This window comes from Panthera onca, chromosome A1, assembly GCF_046562875.1.
Source record: "Panthera onca isolate mPanOnc1 chromosome A1, mPanOnc1 haplotype 2, whole genome shotgun sequence".
Classification (NCBI taxonomy): Eukaryota; Metazoa; Chordata; class Mammalia; order Carnivora; family Felidae; genus Panthera; species Panthera onca.
The window spans coordinates 130,169,106-130,187,086 of NC_138339.1; the positions used below are offsets into that span (position 1 = coordinate 130,169,106).

Sequence of the window (17,981 nt, forward strand, 5' to 3'; positions counted from 1 at the left end):
AGGTTAGGGGTATTTGTGTATGTGTGTGTATGAGTGTGTATGTGGAGGTAGGTGGCTTCCAAGCATTAGTTCACATATTTCAACTCGTAGAGTCCTTTCTGGATTCTGTCATCTGACCTTGTGAGGCCCCTAAGTGAGTAGAAACCGTGCTTCCTATCTTTCCTCTTCACAGCAGTGGGAGTCCGGTGTGAGCTGGTGCAGCAGGAGGGTGTTTGCGTAGGTTTCTTGGCACAGGAGGCTGCTGTGGTTCAGAAGGCCTCAGGCTCTGGGATGGTAACACTGTCTGAATACAGTGGGAGCAGCCAAGCACAGGTGGTGTTCAGTCAGGGGCAGTTTGTGGGCCTGGTGAGAAAGCAGTCTGTCCAGGAAGATGAGGCAATGGATAAAGAAGACTCCACAGGTGTAATTCTGCATACAGCACAGACCTGGGCAGCACCCAGGGCTAGGCAATGACCGAGTGGGGCAGCAGCAGAGTAGGAATGTCGAGGCCTCAGACTACCACCTTGCCTGGCTTGCAGGATCACGTTGCCTTGGCCAGAGCCACTGCCTGAAAGTCTTCCTCCCTCACTGGTCTGACTGGTGGGTCTGGCCCCAGTCTCTCTGGGAAAACACTCAAGACAAAGAAGGATAAGTGTGCCTCTCTTCCTGTCTTCCAGCTTGCACGAGCCACTGTTCGTGACCCCAAGACAGGCGTCCTCACTGTGGCCAGCTACAGGGTTTCCAAAAGGTTAGCAGAGGTGATGGCAGTAGTGGTGGTGGGAGGGGGGTGGCTGCTCAAGCCCTCTTTCCAGGGCTTCCTAGTCTGTACTCAAGGGAGCTTGGCTTGGCTTGTTCTACTTGCTGGCACCATCCCTACTTACAATACGCACCCTGTGCTGGCCCTGATTCTGGGGGGAGAGTGAAGGATCTCACCTAAGCTGCCTTCCCAACCTTCCTGTTTCTCCCTCTTTTGACTTAGCTCATGGCTGGAGGAGGATGATGACCCTGTTGTGGCTCGAGTGAATCGTCGGATGCAGCACATCACAGGGCTAACAGTAAAGACTGCAGAATTGCTTCAGGTATGGCTGGTCCCTGTGACCCTGTGGTTGGGAAGTGTGTATTTCTGGCTACATGGTCTCCCAGGGTGCCCATGGCCAGACTTAGGGAGGCTTGCCCAATGAACTGTATGACTGCACAACGATATGAATATGAAATGACCTCACACAGGGAAGCCAGAATTAAGCATGCCTACTGTCATTCCAACAGTTAGCATTCAACAAATGTTGATTATCTTCTCTGTATCCAAGTATCATAGTAGGAGCTAGGGATCAGTGGTGGGCATGGCAGGCCCGTTGTGTCTTCTTGACTTTGGAAGCTGAAATCCTGAGTGGTTTTAAGGACACTTCTAAGAGAGCTGTAAATACCTTCAAAGGTCTTGGTTCTGATGCACATGATTCACATGCACTTGGAGGTGACGTGTCCTGAGATACATTGGTAGGAAAAGTGAGAGGCCTGGAGAGGATGGTGAGAGTGGAGTGCTTTTTTCAAAGTACCCCCTGTGGAACCCTGGCTTCCTGCCTTTATTTCCAAGGTGATTGTAAAGACACATGAAAGCTGAGTGAAGCTCCTAATTAATGTATTCTCTGTAGTATATTGAATTCAAATCAGTTCTGGCCATCCTCCCTTCTGAACATTGGAACTTCTGGGTACTATTGTAAAGTGATGACCTGTTGGCATTTTTTAAGAGTCCCCTGGGTCTGTCTTTCTGGCTAGAGTTTCTCTGTATTTCAGGATTGCTCCTTTCATCTTGATGCTTGGCATTTGGATCTGATCAACAATAGATTTCATTAGAATATTGAAGATCATTTGGAAAAGGTTCTCAGAACTTTTGCAGGATACACTCAAGCAAATCACTGATTTTTTTTTTTCCTGTAGCTGTGACACCAATCAGAAAAGTCTTCTTTTGGATTTTGAAAGTCTTCTTTATGGATTTGTTTGAAATCCACTAATTTTGTTTTACTTTATTTTATTTTATTTTATTTTAGTCTATTCTAGTCTATTTTATTTTTTATTTTTATTTATTTTTGAGAAAGAGAGAGCACACACACAGACAGGAGAGGGGCAGAGAGAGGGAGACACAGAATCTGAAGCAGACTCCAGGCTGTGAGCTGTCAGCACAGAGCACGACGTGGGTCTCAAACCCATGATCTGTGAGATTATGATCAGTTGGATGCTTAACCAGCTGAGCCACCCAGGCGCTCCGCTCCCCCCAACCCCACCCCACCACCAGTTTTTGAAAACTTGCTGATTACCTTTCATTCTTGTGAAAGTTTTATATAATCTTTAGTTCAGCCCAAGCTAGTGTTGAGTTTGTAAGCTTAATTTAATTTTAATGTAGTTCTGTAAACAAGCCCATCAGTGGAGGATTTTGATCACTTCTCCTACTTTCACCTTTTTAAGAGTGGTAGGGACTTTCAGTGCACTTGGTGCATCCCTGTTGGCTTTGTTGTGATCCATATCTTCGTGGAGCAGATTTGTTGTTGTTAAGACATCTGCCACTGTTGGAGCCAGTGTTAGGACTCTCACTGCCCCCATCGAGGATGACATTCTGCTTGATTGGCTGATTGCATGCTTTAAACCAATGGGCTGAGAAGAGTGGGTGGGACTCTGCTCATGGTGCCCTCCTGGCTGGCTTCCCTGCTATACCCTCTCTACCTTATCTCACATGAAATCTAAAAGGCAGAAGCTTCGTACTTGGACTAGCTTATCTGCCACAACCCTGGCTCCATCTTGTCAGGCCTGTCATCATGTTGTAGCTGAATTGATGACTGGGATCTGAATGCCAGGACTCCCTATGGAGGAACTCTTGATGTTGGGGCTCTTCTGGAAGACCCAGACCACAGCTGCCCAGGGGCTAAGGCCCCGTTTTTGTTTGCCTTCTTCTAGGAGCTTGGCATTTCCTTTGCCAGCCAGCAGTGTTGAAAGCTTTGACCCTACACGGTCTGGGGGACAGCAACCTGGGTTTCAGCACTTGCTTCTAAGTGCTCATTCCACATGGACCATTTAAAGTGTCATTAGAGCCTCGGCACCAGCAAAAGTCTCTAGTCCCTGGTCCTTCAGAATATTACAGGCTTCTGGAAAGGAGCTGATGCTTATGCTCCCTATTGATACTCTGTCACTTGTAGTCGATGTTTGCTGTAGATCTTTTGGAGGAGAAAGGGCAATTGAGGCTTTCTTATGAATTAGACGAAGGCTTGTCTGATAGTGGAAGAGATGCTACACTGGCAGGATTGAAGACACTTATGACTTGATGTCTCAGCCTTACTAGAAAAGTAATTTCTGACCATTTTTGTGTGTGTCTTCACTGTGACCTAAATATCATAAATCCCCATGTCTTTCAAATGACTGACTCTTAATACTTTTGTAACAACACATCTAAAGATTAAAATGAATACCTCCTCACAGGAATCAGTTTTTGTTTGTTTGTTTTGTAGAGATAGCGCACGCACGAGCAGAGGAGGGGCAGAGGGAGAGCGAGAGAGAGAGAATTTCAACCAGCCTCCACACCCAGCACAGAGCCCAATGTGGAGTTCAGTCTCAAGACAGTGAGATCATGACCTGACCTGAAATCAAGAGTCAGATGCTCAATTGACTGAGCCACCTAGACACCCCAAGAATCAGTTTTGATGTACGGTTGCTAGTTATTAAAGTTGTGAGTTTGGGCCTGGAGTTTGCCCAGATGGTGAATTTGATTGCAAATCCAGAAGCTCCCATGACACTTGCTCTTTGGGGACAGTATTAAGTTGTGTAGACACAATAGCATCAGCACCATGATTGAACTGTAAAAAGATGAGTCCGTTAAAATAATGCAGCTTCTTTCACTCCATCCTATCCAGCTGCAAGCTTAAGCCATCCTATCCAGCAAGGGGGAGTATTGGAAAATGCAGTCATACACTGCAGTTCCAACAGCAAGCAGTGATCAAATTTTGCAGAGTGCATAGCTACAGTAATCACAGTCATATTTAAAATTTTCTTTCAAGTTCCCAGCGAAACTGGACCCAAAGAAAGTGTTTGTAATATTTTATCAACAACTGTAGCACTTCCCTCCTTACATGCACCTTCAGCCTTTGGGCCACTGGCTGAACCAGGCCTCCTTGCACTGTTGACAGGATTTCCCGGTATTTCTGGTACAGGAATCTTGCAGGCCGAGGCAGCGTATGACAGCATATTTTCATCCCCTGATTGTTTATCAAATTTTATTTCTTTGGACACTGAAAATCATGCTGTCCAAATTCTGCCCTTCCTCACATTTGATATATATTTTCTTTTCCAGTAGGAAGATTTCCTCTCTTGAAAAGTACCTCCTTCTCTCTCCCGCATGTCTGTAGGTCTCTATTATTGACAATCTTGGAGTATCTCACATCTGACTCTTGGAATCACCAAAAAGGATATGCAGAAAATGCCAACTTCCTAAAGACTAATAGCTGTGCCCTAGAGGTTTTTAGGGTTTCAGTAAGAGACAGTAGCCAAATGCTCCCAGATGGACATTGGTGGTACCACTTGATCTGTCAGCTTCCATGACAAATTATATGCTTCTTCTTGAACTTTGTCTATCAATCTGGCTACTGTGGCTAAAATAAACGTTTGTGACTTAGGACTTACATTGTGGTGATAAACTGTTCAGTCAGGTATTTACAGTTCATAATCTAATTACAGTAAAACCTTGGTTCGTGAGCATAATTCATCCCGGAAACATGCTTATAATCCAAAGCGTTTGTATATCAAGGCGAATTTCAAGAACCATTGGCTCACTTGTGATTATGTATTATTGGGTGTCACGTACTGCTCATATCGCAAGACATCACTTGTTATCAAGTTGAAATTTATTAGAAACGTTTGCTCGTCTTGTGGAACACTTGCAGAAGTTATTTGCATTCCAAGGTTTTGCTATAATGACATCTGGTAGTTGCTGAAGCTAAGATGGCTCAGGTCCTAGTCCAGGTCCAGACTCCCACAGGGGTCACCGTGGTAGAGCAGCAGTCATTGGCCACACTGCAGCTGGCTGCCCATGTCCTGCTGTTTCACTTGGATACAGAGCTACTCTGTACAGGGAACTGCTGAGAGAGGGGAGTCAGGTACGTTTGCCCTGCTCACTTTGACTAGGAACAGCAACTGGTACACAGTGACACAGTGGGGGCAGGAGCAGTGTCAGGCACCGAGTCACTCCCAAACTAGCGTAAAAAGAAATTCCCTGTCTTGAGTTTCTTGTTGGCTTTCCTCTGGATTACCTTCTTCTTATCTCGCAATCATGTAGGGCCCAGGCCAGAGCCTACCTCAAGGAAATCTCTGTCTGCTGACATCTGAGTGTCCCCGAAGCCCATAGCTTCTTCCCAGTGGCCTATCCTGTTGTGTTGGGAAAGCACATTTGTGCTGCAGCCTGACGATTGGACACAGCTGTGGACACATTTAGTTTTTTTTCTGCCAGTGCTGGCAGGGTATAGTTAGAGAGGGTGCACTTGGAGGTTCAGGTTGTTTTAGCTGTTAGGGGGAGATAGTATCCCTGGGGAGAGGGCCTGCTCCAGGACCGTTCATGTTGCTGACAAGGTCCAACGCTGTTCTTTCCCACCAGGTTGCTAATTATGGAATGGGAGGACAATACGAGCCACACTTTGACTTCTCTAGGGTAAGGCCCAGACCACAGGTGCTTTCAGAGGCCCTGCTCCAGCTGGTGAGAGAAAGCTGGAGCTTCTAGGAGCACTTCAACCTCTACATCAGGCCCCCCTGCCTTACCAGGACCACCTGTTTGTTACTGGAGAAGTCCAAATCTGGAAGCATGGGACCTGTGGAGCCCAGTGCAGCCTGGCTGTTTCCCTGTGATGTGGGGAGTATTCCCCCTGCCCCAACTGCCACTTTACCATGATTGTAAAGCATAGAACCTCACTAGGTCTTAGTGAAAGCTGTTCCTGCCCCCCTTCCCCTGTGCCCCAGTCAGGGTTTCCTTTGCAGTGATGGTCCATGGTCCAGGCTGATATATGGAATACATGCTGAGTGCCCTTCCTTGATCCTTTTGGCCCCGGTCCTGTGAGTGGGGGGTGGAATCATCTGCAAACGTGTGTGAAAGTTGTTGTTTGTTGCAGCGACCTTTTGACAGCGGCCTCAAAACGGAGGGGAATAGGTTAGCGACGTTTCTTAACTATGTAAGTATTCGGGCCAGGTCCACCTGTTCATTCTCACTTAATTTTATAGAAAAATGAGCAAGATGCTTTCAAGCGTTTAGGGACGGGAAACCGTGTGGCCACGTTCTTAAACTACGTGAGTATGATGCATGCAGCTTATGGGTCTTCAGGGGAAACTGGGTCCAGAGTGCTATCTTACATTCATTTCTGTGAGGCCTGATATCACCAGCTGTTGCTTAATGACTGAGCCTTCTGGCCCTCAGCTCTCTTCTTGGCTGGAGTAGAGAGTTTACCTTTGTTCCCATCTGTGTGCTTAGCCACACCCATGACTTTCACGTCCTTGACCCTTTTTAATGGGCCCACTGCTAGTCAGAACTTTTGAGGTGAGTGCCCTGGAGTGTTCTTTCCATGGTGGCAGAGTGGGGAGCCTGCCATGAGGCACTTTTAAATGAAAGCTGCCTTTGTTTACCCAGAACTCAGTGGCCTGCCTCCCACCTGCTGCCTGTGCTCCAGCCACATGCCATTGGGTTTACCTGTCACGTGAGGAACAGTTTGCTTTCCCCTATGCTTGCAACCACTTTAAAGAGGCATACAGACTGTCAAGTAACTTAGACACAGAAACCGAGGTCCATCTTTTCCTTTGGTATCTCATTTAAGTGTTTGTGTATGTTTATTATGTCCCGGGGATGGCCATGAACATGCTGGTGAGCAGGACACGTGTGGCCTCTGGTGGGGCTTATGGTCTAATATGAGAGACTTGCTTTAAACATAGAAGTAATTATTTAGTTACCATGGTGATAAGTGCCTTAAAAAAGCTGAGGTTCAGAGACAGCCTCACTGGGGAGTAATGTGTCTGTGGAGACTTGAAGGTTGAGTGGAAATTAGTTGGTGGAACATGCTTCCTGGCAGAGGAGTGAATGTGTGGAGACCTGGAAGAGAAAAGGAGCTGGGGATGTTGGAAAGTGGAAGAAGGCTATTGTGACTCAGAGGCAGTGCATGAGGTGAGAGTTGCTAGTGAGAGAGAATGGCTTCTGAGACTGACAGGGCCTTTGGGTTCTAGAAAAGAGCCTGGATTTGATCCCCAGCACTATGGGAAGCCATCAAAGGTTTTCATCTTATTCGTTTACCATATGTCTGTTGAGTGCTCTTTAGTCTGTCTGGCATGCATCCTGTGGAAATATTTTTTTTACTCCACCTGTTAATACATTATAGACAAAAAAACTTGAAGGAAGCCAGCCAGATGAAAGAGAGGTGGTGCCTTGGCATGGGCATGGGTTGAGGCATGCTTTGCGGGCCCAAGTGTAGTCTCCCCACCGTGGAGCCTGTGGTCCATTTAGTTTGAGGTGTCACTGGGAGAAAGCAGGGCCCGCAGAGCTTCACTCTGCCTGCTCACCTAGCTGGCCCTTAGGGCTGCCATTCTGATGGCAGGTGCCATTCTGATTAGGGTGTTGCTAGAACCAGAGAAACAGAGCCCACAGTGGGGGCCACCAATGGTATTGGAAGCAGCAAGGAGCTCTGGGTCAGGGCAGATCACTGGGCACAAGTGCCTTAGGAATGGCCCCGGGCTGGAAGGGGATACAAGGGTGGGATGTGGGGGAGGTCAGTCAGGCATTTTCCGTGTGCAGACTGGGATTGTTCCTATCTGAGGATGGCCAGGATGTGGGTCTCCTGCAGGGCTACAGCTCTCAAGAGCCCTTGGCATGGAGCTGTCCTGATGAACCACACAGGTTAAAGCAGGGTTTAGGGAGGGGTAGTGCATGGGGAGAGCCTTTCTTGGGTGGCTGACTGGCTGTAGAGCAGAGCCTTCAAGCAGTGCCACTCCTGCTCAGAGAAGGGTAATCTGCACTCTTGTGTCCTTTGTGACTCAGTTGCTCTGAGAGCTTTGGGTATAAAGGCCAAGCTATATGCCTTCTGTTCTCAGATGAGTGATGTGGAAGCTGGCGGTGCCACTGTTTTTCCTGATCTGGGGGCTGCCATTTGGCCTAAGAAGGTGAGTTCTAGCCCTTGTGGGTCACAGGTTGAAGCACGGCTCAGACCTTATTCCTTTCTCCTCTGAGTTCCATTCTCTGGCCTGCTTGACTCTTACTCTGAGGGTTCTTAGCCCCTTCCTGCCTGAACTCTGACCTTGGGGCTCCAGCTTCCATCTGGGGATATGGATAGGGAGGGAAGTCCCTTTGGGGGAAGGTGGGTTATCAAGCATCCACCCCCTCGTGAAGGGTGGATGCTTTCTGGGGTGCTTGTCTGTTGCTGGAATCTCAGAGCCCTGTCCCTTTGTATGCAGGAAAGTGAGGGTGTTTTTGCTCAGAGAGGGTCTATGGTATTTGGGGTAAAGTCACTGAGCCCAGTATCTGTGGGTATTGTGTGACAGGCTGTCTCCTTTTCCTAGGGCACAGCTGTATTCTGGTATAACCTCCTGCGGAGTGGGGAAGGTGACTATCGTACGAGACATGCTGCCTGTCCCGTGCTTGTGGGCTGCAAGTGGGGTGAGTGGCTTGGTGGCCTCAGCCTGGGCTCTTATGGTCAGCCTTAGACTCTGAGTTGGGAGATACCTGCTGCCATATTTTTACAACGCCAAGGCTATCTTCCTTTTTGATTTTTTTTTTCCCCCTGCTAAGTGGTTGTCTCATCCAGCCATGTAACTAACCACAATGCTGGTTATGTGTCAGGACAGGTGGTTGGGAATACTCTCAGAGATGCCCAGAGAACTGAAGAAGCCACAAGGAAGAATAGCTGCACAAGCATAGTAGGTCCAGGATGGCTCCCCAGAGGAATGGACTCTGGCAAGGGGTGAGGGAGCAGTGGGGGAGAACTGGAATCACAGAGGGGAAGGAGTGTCCTAAGCAAGCAAGGCTAAAACCACCATCATAGGTGTGGGGACCAGCCACCTTTGTCATTTGCATAAGAGGAGGCCTGTGGCACAGGGGCCAGGAGATGAGGCTCAAGGCTGGGACCACAGGCTAAAGCTTGAGCTTTGAGCTTTGTTCTGGAAATAGTTGTGGTGAGCCAGGGAGAGGCTTGAGTGAGGATGACAGGAAGTGATTGCAAAGACGTGAGTTTATATTGTCCTGGAGAAGTTGGGGATATTAGTGGTAGGTTCGCAGAAAATTAAGCAATTAGAAAATAAATGGGGCAATTGCTGACTGAAAGGGCAAAGAAAATGTGCAACAAATGTCAGCATATACTGCTAGGTGGCTCAGGTGTAAGTGACACTTATATGACATAATGTAGGCACTGAATATTAATTTAATTAAAATTTGTGACTTTATTGGGAAGATAAAAGACACTAAATATATGTGTTTTAGGGATAGAATGAAAGAATTCCAAAATTGAAAGACAAGAGATAGCACTATAAGCATGCTACTTAGAAATAAGTGGCAGAATATCAGAAGAAACAACTAAAGGAATTGAATGTCCTCTAGAAGTGGAGTTTGGCAGAGAGGGGGTGGGTAGGAGATTGCTGTTTATCACTCTAAGCTTTATAGGCAATTTGCTTTTTTTCAACTAAGTATATCTTGTACTTTAATTCAAAAGCTCTCTGACTTCAGTAGTATGTATTAAGGACACAGCTTTAGGTGCATTTGGGACACAGCTCTAGGTGACAGGCAGTGTTAGCACCAGCTCTGCTACTCTGCTACCCACAGCACACAGATTGGATCTGCTGGCCCCCAGGTCCTGAGGTTGATGTCCAGGCACCCATAGTCCTGATGGTCTTCCTCATCCTTAGCTTCTGTATCTCAGTTCCATCCCAGTAATACCAAGCTGCTTGAGGTCCTTGACACCAAGGTGGTTCATGCCTTGATGTTTTTCTTGTCCTGTTCCCCCTTCTTGGACCCTTTGATATAGGAGTCATCTGCTATGTCCATCATCTGCCCTGGATAACTCCTGTTCAGCTTCATGTCCCAGCCCTGGGTCTCCTCTTCCCTCACATGGTTAGATGGATAGCCTTTGGCTCAGTTTCCATGGCAGCATACACATACCCATCTTTTATCACTGGCAGACATTTGTACGATTAATCTTTTCATATAGGTCTTCCTTACCAGCTCATGAGCAACTCGAGTATGACAGCATGTCTTACTCATGTTTGATTATCAGGCCCCAATCCTGGAGTCATCATGAAGGAGTCATTAATTTTGGATGCTAAACTAATCAACAGGATTGTTAACATAACTTTATTTCTGTTCACAGTCTCCAATAAGTGGTTCCATGAACGAGGACAGGAATTCTTGAGGCCGTGTGGATCAACAGAAGTTGACTGACTTTGTTTTCTGCCCTTCTCCTTCCTGGCCCCACAGCCTATGTCATCCTCAAGTTCAACATGACAGACACCTTTGTATGTTCCAGGCCTTGTCACTTGGATCTTAGTTGGAGTGAATGTTTGTCTGGACCAAAGGGAGAGCCGACTGAGGAGGGTTCTCGGTGACCTGGGTCCCAACCTTTCTGGTTGGCCTGTGCCACCTCTGGCCACAGAGTTTGAGTCAGAGTGGCTACAGCAGAGTCAGGCTGTCTAGCACCTAGCAAGGTGCCTTTGTACCTCAGATGTTTTAGGTGTGAGGTGTTTTAGTGAACCAAAGTTTTGATACCTTGTTTACATATTTGTTTTTATGGCATTTCTATCAATGTGGCTTTAACCAAAAAATAAAATGTCCCTGCCAGAAGCCTTAAAGAGCCTTATTCTGAGTATTTTTTAAGGTGGGTGAGCTTATACCGAGTTCACTATTTCCTGTGCATCTCCTCTGTGTAGGTGGAATCTGGGTAAGTGTATACTTGAATGGCAAAACCTTGACCACGGGTTCTAGATATGGTTTCAACACTTACATTTCCAAGCTTCAGTATCCTTTTTGGAAAGTGAGGGAACATAGTCTCTCCTTGACTCCCAGAGAACATAGAAATCATGTGTGTTCATGACTGGCTGTTATAAATTGAAATTTCTTATTTAAAAATTTTGAGATACATACACAGAATTGTTCACAAAACACAGATGTACAGTTTAAAAAATATGAAGGTGAGTGTGAGCACCCAGCTGACCACCACCTGGGTTAGAGAAGAGATCATTTTCAAATCTGCACCTCAGGAGCCCCTTGTGAGCCTGTTCTGGATCAAATCTCCTGTCCTGCTTTCAGTACCTTTGTGGTAACCATTGTCTCGTGGTTTATGGTACTTATTCCTTTGCTTGTCTTTGTAATTTTACTACCTATGTCTACATCCCTAAATAGGTAGTTATTTTTTTCCCCTGATTTTGTACTTTTTGTAAATGGAATCCATGTATTTTTGGGGCTTTTGCCTTCTTTTGTTTGACAGTTGTTTTTAGTATTCATGCTGTTGTGTAGCTGTAGTTTGTTTTAATATGTAGAGTTGACTCAGTTTTTTAATGTATATTGTAGGACAGACAGTACATAATATAGCCAATATACTGTTGATAGATATTTGAGAAGGTTTCACTTTGTATACTATGAATAATACTGCCATTTGCATATTTATACATGATTCCTGGTACACATAAACACATTTGTGCACACAGAATATGTATCTAGCAGTTGAAGTATGGAATCTTACTAGTTAGTCTTCAACTTTACCATATAATGTATTCCAGAGTGATTATGCACATTCTCATTAGGAGTGAATGAGAGTTCTTGTTATCCCAGCCTTCTCCGATACCTGGTAATGTCCTACTTGTGCATTTTAGGTAACTTGTTACATGCATAGTATTGTCTATTTTAGCATCATTAATGATATTGAACACTTTCTTGTTAGTCCTCATGTTTATGTTTTTCAAGTCTTTTTCTTACTGATTCACTGGAATTTTTAGTATATTATAGACATAAGTTCTTTGATGCTTATACATTTTGCAAAATATCTTCCTTTTTCTAGTTTGTCGTATCACTCTTAGTTTTGTCTTCTGATGAAGAGAAGTTCTCAATTTTTACACCACATTTATCAAGCTTTTACTTTTTTTTTTTAATTTTTTTTTTAACGTTTATTTATTTTTGAGACAGAGAGAGACAGAGCATGAACGGGGGAGGGGCAGAGAGAGAGGGAGACACAGAATCTGAAACAGGCTCCAGGCTCTGAGCTGTCAGCACAGAGCCCGACGCGGGGCTCGAACTCACGGACCGTGAGATCATGACCTGAGCCGAAGTCAGACGCTTAACCGACCAAGCCACCCAGGCGCCCCAAGCTTTTACTTTTTGATTTATGCTTTTTATATCTTGTTTGAGAAATTCTTTTGTTCCCCAAAATGATGAAGGTATTTCCTGTATTCTTTTCCAAAATCTTTTATAGCCTTGTCTTTTACATTTATGCCTCTCACATACTTACATTTTATTTTTGTTGGTGCAAGGGTCTTCTTAAAAAGATTCTTTTTTATATTTTGTTAGGATAGAATAGGCTTATGCTACCTACAGTAATAATATAACCTCTCAGTCTCAGTGGCTTAATATATAAAACTGTCTCTCATGCAAAAAAAATTGCTGGGTTTGGGCAGTTGCTACTTATCTAGTGCCATTTAATCTTCTAGTGCCTTCCATTGGCAGATCCTAACAGGATGCCAGCTGGTAAGGGAATATGGGAAATGGAATTTACGGAGTTGCAACTCCAATATAACAGCAGAGTATAGAAAGATTCACTTAGAGGGGCACCTGGGTGGCTCATCTGGTTGAACGTCTAGCTCTTGATCTCAGCTCAGGTCTTGATCTGTCGTCAGGTCATGAGTTCAAGCTTCACGTTGGGCTCCATGCTGGGCATGGAGCCTACTTAAAAAAAAAAAAAAGATTCCCTCAGTGCTGAGAACAGAAAAATTATTGTCATGCTAGGTGTGTTTTTTCCACTGTTTGACATTCTTTGGGCTTCTTGAATGCTTGAATGTGTACAATATTATCTTCAATCAGTTTTAGAAAGTTATTAAACCATTTTCTCTTTCAATATTTTCTACGTTCCTTTCTGGAACTTGGATTAAAAGTAAATTAGATTATACCATACTTTTTTTTAGTTCTTAAACTGCTTTCATATATTTTTAAAACTATGCTGTATTTGGGGGTAAATTTTACAACTGTTTTCCAGTTTATTCTGTTTTCTATTAAATTCATTTACATGTTTTTCTTTAAACAGCTTAAAGATGTGATTCCATTATAGGCATGCCTACACCATTTCTGTTGAAAATTCAGCTGTCTTGTCCTTTTGATGCTCCTTTGAAGGTAATTTCTTCCTCATCCCCTCCCACCTGCTTTTAAAGTTTTCTTTGTTATGGTTTTCAGTAGTTTTACTATGACTTGCCTAGTGTGATTTCTTTTTGTTATTTTCTGGCTTAGAGTTTACAGAGTTTCTTGAATTTGTGGGTCATCTTTAGTTTTGGAAATTTCTCAGTTATTATTCAAGAATTATTTCTGTCTCATTTGTGTGTGTGTGTGTGTGTGTGTGTGTGTGTGTGTGTGTGTGTTTCCTCTGGGATTCCAATAATCTGAATGATAGAACTTTTCAGTTTAAGCTTTCATACCTCCCATCCTTTTCCCACTTGTGTTTCAGAGTAAATATTTTCTGTTGACCTGTCTTCTAATTCATTTATCTCTTCGGCTAACCTCATCTATTTAGTTAATTTTAGTTCTTAACATTTTTTTGTTCTAGAATATGTATCCATTCAATTACTTTTAATAGATTCTAATTCTCTGGGGAATTTGTCTTTTGTTTTACTCATTTTTTTTGGACTAATGAATCACTTACTTAAAAGTTCTTCTCTGTTAATTCCATGATATAAATTTTCTGTGGATCCTTTTCCCCCTCTGTTGGTATGACTGATAATTTTGACTGGATGCTAGACAAATTATAGAGGCTCTGGATGGTGACAACCTGCTACATAATGGATTCATTGTTTTCCTTTTTCTAGGCAGAGTGGGGATTGATCATCTTAATCTAATCAGAGTCTGAGCCAACTTGATTAAGGCTAATTTGCATTTTTGTTTACTCTACCTCTGATTTACCTTCATTTCCCCCTCTTATATATTAGTCTTCCAGGGGTTTTCCAATTGAGAGCCCAGAGTGTTCACTGGATCTGTCCCTCTGGCAGTTTTGAAGCTCAATCCTTGTATCTTTAGTATCTAGATATTGCTGCAAAATTTTTTCTTTTTAGAGGCTTTTTTGCTTCTTAACTTTCCATTCTGCACACCTTCAGAATTCAGAAAATGTCTTACTGAGTTAACAGGCTGAGTGGTTGACTAAACTCTTCATCTCTCCCTTCCATTCAATATCCCAACAAATTACAGTCTAGGTTTTGCCTTTCAATACCCCTTAACACTGACAAGACCTCTGATGGTTTCTCTGCCTGTTAGCACCTGCCCATTACTTGTGTCGTTTATCCGTGTTCTCAGTCTTTGCCCCATGCCTACAATCAGAACATGATCTAAGGATAAAAGAGGCTATGGACTTTTGGCTCACCGGCTTGAGATTCATTCTTCCCTGGGATCTTCATGCTCAAGTCTTTTTTGTTTCAGCAGTCCTTTGATGCCTTAAAACAGATTTTTAGGAGATTTTATCCAGTTTTCATTGTTACATTTGACCTGAAAGTTGATCTACCAGATGCTACTCCATCTTAACTGGGAGTGGAAGTCTCTTGTTCTCTTGAGTTTTTAAAATTTGTTTCATGTGAAATAAAACACAGATACAGAAAAACTTGTCTTTGGTATCTTCCTTTGTTATATAGCATAACAAGATGTTCCACATTGCTTTTGAGCATTTCCTGCAGTAAGCATGAAATCAACCGTTAAGGAATCTGTTATGTGTTGGTGCCTACTTATCAATCCCACTGTGGTCTTAGAAACAAATAAAGGATAACATTAGAGACAGGGAACTGTTTTCAGTAATTTTATTAACCTACTTAGTTTAGCATTAACATGTTCACTATGGCACCAAAGAGTTGGGCGTTTTAGTATGCCCAACTGTTGGGATGTTACAGTCTGGTATTTCAAACTCACAACTTTAGAAAAATTTTTTTTGTTTCAGTGGTTTTTTCTTGTTTTTTTTTTTTTAGGCGGGGGAGGGGCAGAGAGGAAGAGGGAGACACAGAATCCAAAGCAGGCTCCAGGCTCCGAACTGTCAGCACAGAGCCCAATGCGGGGCTCAGACTCAGGAATCATGAGATCATGACCTAGGTGAAGTTGGATGCTTAATCAACTGAGCCACCCAGGTGCCACTAAACTCACAACTTTTAACTAACAAGCTGGAGGTCATAAAGGTTAGGTAAGACACCTGAGGTCCCATGAGATTTCACTGACGCTAAGTGAAAAGCCTGGGAATCAAATCCTGATCTGGTAGCTTCCCAAAGCTTTTACTCAAAGTAATTCATATTTTTCATCGATTCAACAGTTATTAAAGATCTGATATGGAAATAAAGATAAATACTGCTTTTAACTTTAAATAATTTGGAGTAATGGAAGGCATTCTTAAATAGATGTGTGAAATAGGAGAGGCATGATAACAGAACCAAGTGCTTGCATAACAGAAGAGTGACTAATTTAACCAGGAAGCTGCCACTACAGTAGGCCACGTTAGATCTGGATCTTGAAGCACACGTAAAGATTTGCTTTCTCTGCCATCCCAGTTAAAAATACATGCATATGGCTTTAAAATTAAAGAACATGAGCTTACCATGAATAATTCTTCCCCACCCTACTGCTTTCTTCTTGTATCCTTCCTAGAGGAACCTCTATCCATAGTCTCTTTTTAATTTTTCTGACTGTAAACCATATACTTACAAAGTACATGTCTCTTGATTTTAACACTTTGTAAATTTGAAAGATGATTATGTAGCTATATTCACTATCCTTCATTACATCTCACACTCCCTTTGCTACTTTTTGATAGTTCTATTATTTATAGCCCTCTCATTGCCTAGTAACATAAACCTCTTTTTTGTTGCGTAAGCCTAAGGCTGTATGTCTGACAGTCTAATATGTGAGATAAAGATCTAGACTAGTGTTTGACCAAACAGCTGGTCACAATAACATGTCCTTTTACTTCCATTCCAGACTTCTGTCAGTTATACTTTAGACATTGTTTTAGTTTCCAGGTTAAACAGATACTAAATGTTGAAAAACCAATTACTATGTTTCTTAATTTAACTGAACTTATTATATGTGATGTAGCTATCCTAAAAGGGAATCTGTGCCTTATTTGTCTAATAAAATTCAATATAAATTTATAACTTGTATGTTTCCTAGGGCTGTCATAATAAAACATCACAGATTAAGTGGCTTAAACAGTAGACATTTTCTCACATTTCTGGAAGCTAAAAGTCCAAGATCAAGGCGTGGGAAAGTTCGTTTACTTCTGAAGTTTCGCTATTTTGCTTGCAAGTGGACACTTGCTTACTATGTCCTTATTCTGGACATCCCTTGGTCTGTGTGTTGTCTATGGCCTAAACTCTTAAAAGGACACTAGTCATGTTTAGGGCCCGCTGATAATGATCTCATATTACCTTTATTACCTCTTTAAGGCCCTAAGTCCAAATACAGTTGCACTGCATTCCAGAGTACTGGAGATTAGGACTTCAACATAGGAATTTTAGGGGAACATATAGTGTTACTAGGAAATCATGTTAGATTTGAAACACTATTGGGAATAAAGTGAGTGAAATACTTTAACTTACTCTTTGTATGCCAGATGTAGCCATCATGAACAAGTGTGCCAGATTTTTTTTTTTAAGCTTATTTATTTATTTTAGGAGAGTGAGACAGAGTGTGTGTGTGCACGGGAGGGGGAGAGAGAGAGACAGAGAGAGAGAGAGAGAGACAGAGAGACAGAACATCCCAAGAAGGCCCCACACTGTCAGTGCAAAGTCCAATGAGGGGCTCGATCTCAGCAACTGTGAGATCATGACCTGAGCCGAAATCAAGAGTCGGTAAGTGTCCGACTCCACTCAGGTTATGATCTCATGGTTCATGGGTTTGAACCCCAGGTCAGGGTCTGCCCAGGGTTAGCTAGGAGCCTGGAGCCTGCTTCAGATTCTGTGTCTCCCCCACTCTCTCTGCCTCTCCCCCTGCTTGTGCTCTCTGTCTCTCTCTCTCAAAAATATATAAACATTAAAAAAAAAAAGTTGGATGCTTAACCTACTGAGCCTCCCAGGCACCCCAAGTATGTTATGTTATTAAATACGTTTGCATTAAGAATGTCTTAACAATAGACGAAAGTTTTATTTTATTTTATTGAAGAGATAAAAGGATATAGGCTAGCTAATAAAATTCTTAAACTGGAAAAAGTATTGACAAAAAAACCTTGGAAGCCAGGATCATGATAGTGGAACAAATATAGCGGGTGTCTATACAAGAGTATACAAGCCACTATTTGCCCAAATAATTATGCCAAATTTGTTCCTTGTTCACCTCATGAAATAATTTAATGTGAAAAAATGCTGTTTTCAAGGAATTCCAATATAACCAGTTTTAGTATTGGACAAAGGATATACATGTATTTTGTGACTTCGATGAGCAGGTAGAATATTATGCCTGTTCTAAAAACTACATTAAAACACTCACATGAATCCTAAGGGGCATCAAGTTCAAATGCAATCAAAGTATTTCACACAAATAACAGATATCTGTTAAAAGAACATTAAATGACAAAATATGCTGAAATAGAAAGCACATTGATGTAAGAGATTACAAATTTTTATGCATTTTTTAATGTTTATATTTGAGAGAGACAAAGTGTGAGCGAGGGAGGGGCACAGAGAGAGGGGGGACACAGAATCCGAAGCGGACTCCAGGCTCCGAGCTGTCAGCACAGAGCCCGACGCCGGGCTAGAACTCAGGAACCGTGAGATCCTGACCTGAGCTGAAGTCA

At 43.2% G+C, this 17,981-nt stretch overlaps 1 protein-coding gene across 6 annotated transcripts in view; it reads left to right on the plus strand.

Moving 5' to 3' along the window:
* The window catches only part of P4HA2 (prolyl 4-hydroxylase subunit alpha 2), a 33,995-nt gene extending 23,177 nt beyond the window's left edge, over nt 1-10,818 (plus strand). For 3 of the 6 annotated variants that reach the window (XM_060636194.2, XM_060636198.2, XM_060636195.2), the window contains exons 10-16: nt 657-727; nt 959-1,058; nt 5,609-5,662; nt 6,226-6,291; nt 8,077-8,145; nt 8,542-8,638; nt 10,341-10,818. In XM_060636194.2, coding sequence (XP_060492177.1) covers nt 657-727; nt 959-1,058; nt 5,609-5,662; nt 6,226-6,291; nt 8,077-8,145; nt 8,542-8,638; nt 10,341-10,411 — 528 coding nt within the window. In that variant the 3' untranslated portion in view covers nt 10,412-10,818. Of the gene's footprint in view, nt 1-656; nt 728-958; nt 1,059-5,608; nt 5,663-5,772; nt 6,177-6,225; nt 6,292-8,076; nt 8,146-8,541; nt 8,639-10,340 lie in introns of those variants that run through there. The other 3 variants (XM_060636201.2, XM_060636199.2, XR_009611122.2) reach the window with 3 other exon arrangements.
* Nucleotides 10,819-17,981: the final 7,163 nt, after the last annotated feature.